Source organism: Liolophura sinensis, chromosome 10 (assembly GCF_032854445.1).
Source record: "Liolophura sinensis isolate JHLJ2023 chromosome 10, CUHK_Ljap_v2, whole genome shotgun sequence".
In the NCBI taxonomy this organism is placed as follows: Eukaryota; Metazoa; Mollusca; class Polyplacophora; order Chitonida; family Chitonidae; genus Liolophura; species Liolophura sinensis.
Window position 1 is genome coordinate 8,859,785 of NC_088304.1, and position 10,411 is coordinate 8,870,195.

The following is a 10,411-nucleotide window of genomic DNA, read 5'->3' on the forward strand; positions in this document are numbered from 1 at the left end:
TGACACACCAAGAATATGGCACACCACCAATATGACACACCACCAATATGACACACCACCAATATGCCACACCAAAAATATGCCACACCAAAAAATATGCCGTACCACAAATATGACACACCACCAATATGGCCTACCACCAATATGACACATCACCAATGTGGCATACCAGCAATATGCCTTACCACTAATATGACACTCCACCAGAATGGCACACCACCAATATCACACCACCAATATGACACACCACCAATGTGGCATACCAGCAATATGCCGTACCACTAATATGGCACACCACCAATATTACATACCACAAATATGACACACCACCAATATGGCATACCACCAATATCACACACCACCAATATGGCACACTACAAATACGTCATACCACCAATATGCCGTACCACCAAAATGACACTCCACCAATATGACACACCATCAATATGACACTCCACCAATATGGCACATGGGGCCTCCGTGACCGATGGGGTTAGGAAGCCAGCACGGCGCAATGACCTAGGTGCCTCTCACCACTACGGTTGCTATGAATTCAAGGGATGGCTGTGCGAATAGTCGTGGGTTTCCCCCGGCTCTGGCCGGTTTCTTCCCACCATAATACTGGCCGCCCTCGTATAAGTGCAATATTTATTGAGTACGGTGTAAAACACCAATCAAATAAATAAAAAAATAAATAAATAAACAATATTTCACCCCGCCAATATGGCATACCTCCTATATGGTATAGCGTCATTATGTGAAGTACTAAAGCAGAGGGAATAAATCCGGAGCAGCGAAGAAGTTGTGACAACTTGCGAGTGGTCAAATGTAACCGGTTAAATATTACTTCTTGTAAATGTATCTCAATTAGGGTTTTGTGAAATCATTTCATGTAAGTGCTTAAACTGTAACAGACTGCTAGCTCCATGGCTTAAGCAGAATTAGATAAAAAAAGTGAATTTGTTTAGGATTACTCAAAATGCTGTGTTGTCATCACATTTCATAAAATATTATCGTGAAAATAATGCAAAGGGACCAGGTTGAGGGGATTATTGGTTCAGCAGTAGAATCCTGTTTTATGTACGAATGCATTGTAAAAGACTTATTGCAAAGGGTGTAAATCAACCATAGCCGCCTAAATACGGCCTCTTGTCAAATTTACCTCAGCTGGGGACTTATTCTGTTCATGAAAATGCTTCAACCTTAGCAAAGCACTATGTTATTTACAATAAGTTCGATCATCATGTGAAAATTGGTTGTGTCACATGTGATACCGTTCGTCAGCATCTGTCACTGAGGTATTCCTGGATACAGCATAAAACACTAATCCATTAAACCAATCAAATTAATTATATAATAATTTGGCCAATTATTCCATAAATCATGTCTCCAGTGGGGCCCACTAGGAAGAGTTGGTGGTTCTAAGACGGCTCGTACGTTTATACTAGCGAAATATGGTGACCTAAACTAAGCTGGCTCCATTTAAAACCGCTGTTTTCTGGTCGGCTTGTTTTGTTGTCCTGAATTAGAACGCCTCACTTTAGTTCAGACAAGTCAAACGTTAGATGAATTGATCGACGTGCAAACGCGAGCAGCTATAAACTGATGAACAGAACGGAGTCGTTTCCACAGCTTTAGTCTTTTGAAGAATGTCTAAGAACCACTCTCTATGGCACAATTCATACCCACTGCGTCAGCCTGCACCAATACCTAAGGTAACAAAATGCATTTTCAACCAAAACGGACGCTCCTCGTCAATCTACCAAAGAACTAAGACAATAAACGAAGCACGAAATTAGGCCGGAATCATGCAAGGAGAACAACAGTCAACACTTTTCAATGATTTTGGAAAGGCGCAAGGGATGTTCCAGCTAAATAATTGATTTATTTATTTAATTAATTGGTGTTTTGCGCCTTACGCAAGAATATTTTATTTATACGACGGCGGCCAGTAATTTGTTGGAAGGAAACTGGGCAGAGCCCGGGGAAATCCCATCCAACATACGGCAGCAGAGTAAGACTTAAATTCACATGTAGCTACCGCATTGGTGAGAAGCTGCTCGGTCATTGTGCCTCGCTGGCGTGCTAACCAACTCGGTCACGAAGGCCTCACGAATGAACGAAATCAATGTTCAGATCGAATGTCATGGTAGTATATAATTTGTAGAACCAAGCCTTAATTTTCATAGAAGGCTTGAACAGTTAGTATTATGATAAATGCCAAGTTTTCTTTTTTTTTGCAATGCGCGTAGGGAAATAAAATCATAACGTATCACGGGAAAGGAAGTTGTTGCAATGTCCTTACGGAATATAATTAGCTAAATGTCTGTTTGCTCTGACGGACATTCGCCATGCACTTCCAATTCCTTCATACTATATCCCAATTTTAATATATGAAAGCGTTTGTGGAGATTCGCTACTCGCGACCCAACTGGTATCAAAATGCAGTCAGTGTGAAGGACCTTTGACCTATATTTTTAATATCAGAGTTCATATTTCTCTTGTGCCGCTCTGTCTCCTAAATTCTACTCAAGAATATTTCATTTATACGACGGCGGCCAGTATTATGGAGGAAAACCAGGCAGAACCAGGGGGAAAGCGACGACCATCGTAGGTTGCTAACAGGTGCGGAAAATTACTTGTAGGTCAGTTAGGCAGTTCTGTGTGGTGGTATGACTACAGCTTGGGACCTACTTTCTCATGTTACAGTTCATAACTGACTGCTTGAAATTATACTTTCGAAACTAGAGGACAAAATGCAACGGGGATTCATCAGGTGAAATGTGTTCCTCCATATCTGATAAAAACTGGAAATAGGAAGACCTTCCCACGTGCAGCCGAAGAAGAAGCAAGTATGAACTGGACTTGAACTCACAGCGACCGCATTGGTGACAGACTCCTGGGTCACATGATGTTTTCAAAGTTCTACGCTAGTGAGTACTGTATCTACTAATTGTGGCTGGGATACTACTGTGAAGAGCTACAGCGCCCGAGCGGGTTTAGTTTATAGTTGCTTACAGGCAAGATCATTCTAAAATGAAGTATATATCAGATGAAAGACCATTAAAAACTGTTTTGGAAAATAGATTTATTTTTTCAGAATTTTTTTAACCGAGTAAAATTGTGATCAGCTAAAAGATCAGCTTCTACAGAGGTCTGTTGTGACCAAGAAAATATCAGTTACGTCACATTTACATTGTTTGCTTGAGAAAATGCGTATCAAGGTCAAATCAGCGAATGCACTCATAGATCTATATGTATATGCATTTTGAATGATGAAATGTAGCACTCTAATGTGTGTTAAGTAGCAAAAAACTTAAGTGGCGTTAAATATTCAAATACATTTTACTAGGTTAAACAAATTGCCAACAAAAAATATAATAATAATAATAATAAATCCAACTATTTTCCTGAACAGTTTTTAATGGTCTTTCATCTGATACATACTTGATTTTAGTGTTTTCTTTTCCTTTCATGCCGATATCTTTGTGGTTTTCCTCGACAGAACTGCCTGCTTCTCTGGCCATAAAGCAATGATTTTACTAGCACTAAGCGCACACGTGTTCTTATTTGTAGATCGATATATGTAGTGGTCCCAGCAACCGCTTGAAAGAGATATTGACTGCGTGAAAAATTGATTATTTTGCCTCCTTTAGATTTTGCCATGTCCTGGAATTCGAGTAAAAGACCGAAATGTCAATCTGCAACTGACGAAATTCGGAATTTTGATTGCTGAGTTTTTGAGCAATTCCAGTCCAGTGACTTCTAATAAATTGCGACCGCTACGGCAGCCTAATGGTTAGGGCGTCTCCCTTGAAGTCGGGAGACCCAGGATGAAACCCGGGTGAGGTCATACCAAAGACTTTAAAAATGGCACTTCTTACTGCCTCGCTTGGCGCTCAGCATTGAACAAGGAAACAGAAATGGTTGGCCCGGTGTCAGTATAATGTGACTTGGTGGGGGTATGCCTTGTGTCTTCCTCTCACCATAATACAGGCCCACTTGTATAAGTGAAATATTCTTGAGACAAGAAAACACCATACAAATACATAAATAAATATTGTCATTATGATTAATTGTTTGTCTCGTATATGATATTGATTTTCAGCACTACGTTGTTCATACAACATAGTGTGTGTTTTTATTGTACGCAGACTGGTGCGTGTGTCGCCATCTTTTGAAGTGCTGGATCAATGAAGCATCACGTGGAAGACACACTAAATGAAACCAGACATGACACCCTACGAAGTAAAGCATAGACTTCAGACACCAGTTCTTGAGCTGTTCGTCCTGGCATGCCATAACCTTGCCCTTTACGGATATTTTCAGTTATTAATTAATTTATTTGACTGGTATAATCGTAATGAAGAATTTTAATTGATACGACTTCACTGAGGAAACCGGGGTGTCCGGAGAAAAGCACCGTTCTTCTCTCAGAAACCCAGAACACATCATGACTAAACTTCGGCCGACACAGCAAGGGTTGGGTTCGAACCCGCGACCTCGTTGGTTGGTGAAAACAAACACCATAACGTATTCATTTGCTAATAGATCATATAGCCCAGTACATGCATGCATGCATGTCGAGTGTCAGCTATGAATTCCAAACAAATTATACGTTAGTAAGATAAATATATCAACACAACCGTTAGAAAACCACCCAGTCGGAAAATGACAAAACCTACAAGTGATCAAAGAGTGATCAAACGTCATATTGAATGTGCTTGCCAGTAGACTGAAAGAAAAGAAGTTTTGGAAGCGTGCCAAGTGCATAGTATACATGTAAGTTATAGAGAGTACAAATGTGTACCGGTAATACACATCGAAAACATAGATAAACGTAGGGGTAAAATAACAAGGAATCGGGCATGATTTATGACCGAAAAATTATCAGGATTCGTTACTGTCATCGTCATCGTCGTCATCATCCTCATCATCACTGTCGCTATCATCATCATGGCTGTCAATGCTTCCACATTTCCCTGGAACTGAAAAGTACAGAAATTTGAACATCAATAAATAACTAGTTTATGTAAATTTAACATCTTGAGAGACAAATGGAGCCTGACTCCAGTACATGGGTGTATGTTTGCCACAGGATTCACACAACAATAAGTTGCAAGGCGCATCTATACATATTAAAAGTGATAAACTATAATCCTATGAAAATCAGCGAGTGCAACAATTGCCTTCGTTTTCTCATGATCTTGAATCGTTTCTGTAACAAAGAAATTACTCATCGCGATATATTTATTTATTTATTGGATTAGTATTTTGAGCCGTATTCAAGAACATTTCACTTATACGGCGGCGTCCAGCATTATAGTGGGACAGACCTTAACACATACGGTCGGGAAGGAAGCCTACATGAGCAGAAGGTTGCATGAGGGGGGGGGGAGGAGTCCCCCCCCCCCCCAAAAAAAAGTATAAATCTCTGCCTAATATATTATATCATGTTCTCTACCCTGTCAAATAAATATATCTTTGATGAAGTAAGCTCGTCGAGCTCGTCACGAGCAATGGCGGGAGCTTTATTCCCGTCATTATTTTATGCATATTGTGTTAGTAGTTACGTATTCCATGGGTTTACTTTCAATCATATTTGCATTTCATACAAGGGTGGACAAATCAAGCTAGCCTTATCCAACCTTGGCTCCATTAAGATGTCAACCCCAATGTTTGAAGACTGTTACATGTTGATATTACTGATATACGATAGACAAGTTTCTAGTTTAATATAATTTCGTAACAAAATTTCACCATAGCCCCTAGTTACGACATCCTTGGGTTTTTCAAGCGGGTCCGCTTTGACAGCGGCCTAAGTCACACGGTTTCCTAGTTATCCTGGAACCATTTCACATGTCTGAAGGCTAAGCTAAGACGGCTAACTCAGTTTCAAAAAAGAAAATATTTGACTATCTGCTAAAGTTTGTTGTCTTAGAGTTTGAGAGTTATTTTAAAATCCTTCAAAGACAGCTATAGGTGGAAAGAAATATGGCTTTAAGAGTGTTATCAATCCCAGTTTTGTTTTTCTTTTCGCTTCCTCTATCTTTTGTGAGGATTATATCTCTCCGTTTGCAAACTTTGTTAAAAAAACACAAAAACGAATGACGTCATCTTTATGAGTTATTAATACATAGAAGTTTAATTTATTTACATTTTGAATTCCATTTAACAATTTTTATTATTGATTCTACCAATCAGACACAGAGCGGCCACGTGGTCGGCTATGGTAAGCCGGATAAGCTTTACTTTTGTGAAATGGCCTAGTCTAGTCATTGTTTTTTGTGTGTGTTTGTTTTTTTTCGTAGCCTGCTAAGGGTAGTCAGCTAATTAAGCCTTAATCAACCAACAGATCTTAAACGGGTACGGAAGTTTTGTGAATTCTCCCCCCCCCCCCCCCCACACACACACACCACCACCACCACCAAGGACTGTGATTTAGTATGGAGTATGGAGTTGGATGGCTATCACATAAATAAATAACAAACACAAAACGCCATGTCTGAAGCACAAAAGAAAAAGCGACATAACGGAATGACAAATAATTTTACCTGCGATACAGCTTGTCACCTTTACCGTGCATGTTTCGCCATCAGAAAAGGCTAGTAGTTGAGTAGGGGATAAAATGCGATAGAAACACGCTTCACCATCAATGACGACAGGCTGAAAACTTCGGACAGTCCCGGGGAGCTCGGAGCCTCCATCTCCCAGACAAGACCTTTCGTCTTCAATAATACGGACACACGTGGCATTCGTCACCAATTCTGTCTCGTCAGCTTGACATGGACCTACTGATGAAAAAGAGAGCAAACTAACGTATATGAATTTAATGGTCGAGAAAGATAACATGCATCGCAAGGAATACAGGGTTTGCCTGAATATATATCCTTATTCGCTACTGTAGCAGTAGGGCCCTACTGTACGCCTGTTTTTTGGCCACTGTCGCTACTCTAACTAATATTACTGCTCTGGCCACTGTCGCTACTATCACTGCCATCGCTACATTTTCGACATTAGCCTTATTGTCACTACTATCGCTCCAGTCGCTACGATAACCACTATCGCTACTATCACTACTATCGCTATCGTCAATGCTACATCGCTACTGTTTGTATTATCGCTAGTTAAAGTAGCCTACCATCACTGTACGATCAACTGTAACGAAAGTAGACAGTAAGTGTATGTCGGATCTACGAGTTATTTCCGTGCATTGTAAGTGATAAAAGCTACACCCTAGAGAAAAGTGATTGCGATCTGCGACCTTGTCTGTTAGCGTCAAGCTCTTTGGAGCATAGTGATCAGTGTTACTTTAAAAAGAATTATGAGTAATGTTATTTGTACTATATTCTGTAAATTGTGTAAACTTTGAACTTGTGAAAGAAAAATGTTAAATTTTCTCACTAACGTAAAGATCGCTAACGATGAACTATCATTCAGTGCTCAGTTTTCATTTTTTTTTTTTTGCTGTTTTTTTTACTATTGTCACGGACGCGCCGAACAGAATAAACTAGGCTACACGTGTCGTTGTTGTATCGATAGTTTTACGGGCATTCAAATTTGTCCTCGAAAATGTTGTGTGCTCTTATTGGTTGGCTATTGGCCAGAAATCTATATTAGCAGGTCGCTCAGCTTGTGAGGGAACACATGGCAGAAGCCGTCACACAGTGACTGAACGATAACCGTACAATAAAGGTAGGCTACGTAAGTCGAAAGTCGTCGTCATAGGACAGAAGTTGCCTTAATTAACTACTTGGATAGTTGCCGCAACTTGTATACAGTGACGCGATACGTCACTGTTGAGAGGGTGATCAGACGACCGTAACGCCGCCGCCGTGAAGTAGATGCCGCCGGGTTTTGAGGCCAGCAGCCAAGTCGCCAAATCTATTTTGCCTTTCACTTCGTTTATTTACACTCATGTACTCCGCGTTATCCATATTCATAAAATTTGTCTTTAAGGAACCACAGAATAAAGTTCTAGAATAAACCTTTGACGTTGACTTTGTGCTATACCCAGTTATAACCAATTGCGAGCAAATATGTGTCTAATGCCACATTAACCTTGCCATGGCTGTTACAACTACCTGTTATCATTATCACTACTTCCATTACCGGTGTTAGTGTCGCAACTATCTCTATATATCTATCATATCTATTACCGCTACTAACATATTCACCTCCGCCTCCGGCCCCACCAGTTCCTTGGTCTGAAAAAGACACAAATAGATTTATTTATTTATTTGATTGGTGTTTTACGTTGTACTCAAGAATATTTCACTTATACCACGGCGGCCAGCATTATGGTGGGAGAAAAACCGGGCACAGCCTGGGGGAAACCCGTGACCATCCGCAGGTTGCTGACAGACCTTCCCACTTACAGCCGGAGAGGAAGCCAGCATGAGCTGGACTTGAACTCACAGCGACCGCATTGGTGAGAGGCTCCCGGGTGACGCAAATAGAACATTGGTAGATAATCGTATAGTTTACATGGTCGCATTGAGTTTCTCTATTATTTATGTTGTGATTTCCCAATGTTCAGGCTGAAAAGGCTATTTTGTTAGTCTTTCACATGGAACAGGTGGAAAAGTTTTAAATAAGGATGTGTGTCAGATACCCAGCGAAGACAGCTCGTCATTAAAGAGAAATATTCCTGAGCATTGAAGCGTTGAGCGTTGAAGACCGATCAAAAAAACAACAAATTAACTCACCCATGTTTAAACGCAAAAGCCAAGTGTATGTAAAATGTTCTTACCTGGCTTACAGCTTGTCACTTTCACTCTGCACGTGCTCTCGAGGTCAGAAAACGCCAGGGCAAAAGTAGTGATGCCGTAGAAACAGACGTCACCGTTAATGGAAGCGGAGAGAGGCTCAACGCTGACAACATTTTCGGGGACTACGTTAGTTCCTTCTCCCACGCATTGTATCACAATACCACCGCCAGTAGTGTTACACGTGAAGATAGTCACTACTGGTGTTTCACCCGTCTGACACTGAGCTATGGACAAAGATTGTGGTGATTTATTCAATCATTCTCTGATTAACTGACTGCTGGCCAACTGACTAACTGACTGGCTGGCCAACTGACTAACTGACTGGCTGGCCAACTGACTAACTGACTGGCTGGTTAACTGACTAATTGACTGAATGACCAACTGACTAACTGAGTGACTGGCCAGATGACTAACTGACTAACTGGCAAACTGACTAACTGACTGACTGGTTTCTTGATGGACTGACAGACTGACTGATTAGTCGATCTTATGAATCACCGGTACTAGTTTTTATTCAAGAACGATTTACAAAACAAAGGTGATGCCTTCCCACTCCCTTTATCACATTTGAATCATCAAATGTGCCTGACTGCCAGAGTTAATTTCTTGTCAAATTTGTCAAACTATTGAGGCAAAATTACCTTCACTAACAATATGGCGGAATAATAATTACCTTGACCTCCAGTGAGCACAGCAGTGAGACACAATACTGCTGCCAGGACGTGTATACCTTGCGATACCATTTTAAACCTAAAAATTCCAAATACATTTCTTTTTGTTGAAAAAAATTACTACAATTTTGTTTGCAAGGATAAAATGAAATATGCGTTTGCCTCTACATATATCAACTTGGATTAGGCCTACATCTGCAATGTTTTGACGAAAAAGAACGATGTCTAATACAAGTGCCAGCAATCTGCGAATGGTCGTGGGTCGTCCCCGGGTTCTGCCCGGTTTCCACCCACCATAATGCTGCCCGCCGTCGTATAAGTGAAATATTCTTGAATACGGCGCGAAACGGAAATCAAATAAGTAAATAATACAAGTGACTTTCAGACAACAGGCCCAAAATATCCTGTGGCAGGAGATATGCATACCACATGCCGATAGGAACGCATGCGCGTGATGTTCCCAGCATGCAGCTGGCTGTATATTCAAGAACAAGCGCTTCTAAGTGTCTCCATGCACAGCGCAATTACTTACCTTTGCCTCAAGACGATGCCACAGGAGAACTGCCGAGATTCCACTATACCCAGATATTTATAATTCTTTGAAGAAAAATGGATACTCTCGAGCAAAAGAAAACATAAGTCGAAAATTTTTTTCCTTAGACTGCTTTTAAGATAACGGAATCGGCCATAATGGGTTTTCACGCTTCAACATGGAAATGACTTCCGCTCAAATACGGCGGAAAACATACTCTTGTACACTGACGCCAGGTGCAGAGATCAAACATGCTTATCCAATAATCTCTGTTAAAAGGCACTTAGAGATTATAACTGCGTCAAAGGTATCGAATTTTTGTTTGTTCGTCAGGAAATCAAATGTCACTTCTGTCCTTTCGAAACATTGATACATAAATAAATCTATGCGTCGAAACAATGGTGAAAAGCCTAATGTGCCTTAGCTGCAGATTGCTC

General features: G+C 40.6%; 1 protein-coding gene across 1 annotated transcript; it reads right to left on the minus strand.

Annotated features, from left to right (window-relative positions):
- Positions 1–4,699: 4,699 nt before the first annotated feature.
- LOC135477246 (uncharacterized) lies at positions 4,700–10,030 on the minus strand. The gene is made up of 6 exons (XM_064757427.1): positions 9,975–10,030; positions 9,445–9,521; positions 8,753–8,995; positions 8,178–8,207; positions 6,555–6,794; positions 4,700–4,988 (listed from the first exon to the last, which is right to left on the minus strand). The coding sequence occupies exons 2-6, from the start codon at positions 9,512–9,514 to the stop codon at positions 4,891–4,893; spliced, it is 681 nt and encodes a 226-aa protein (XP_064613497.1). The 5' UTR covers positions 9,515–9,521; positions 9,975–10,030; the 3' UTR covers positions 4,700–4,890.
- Positions 10,031–10,411: the final 381 nt, after the last annotated feature.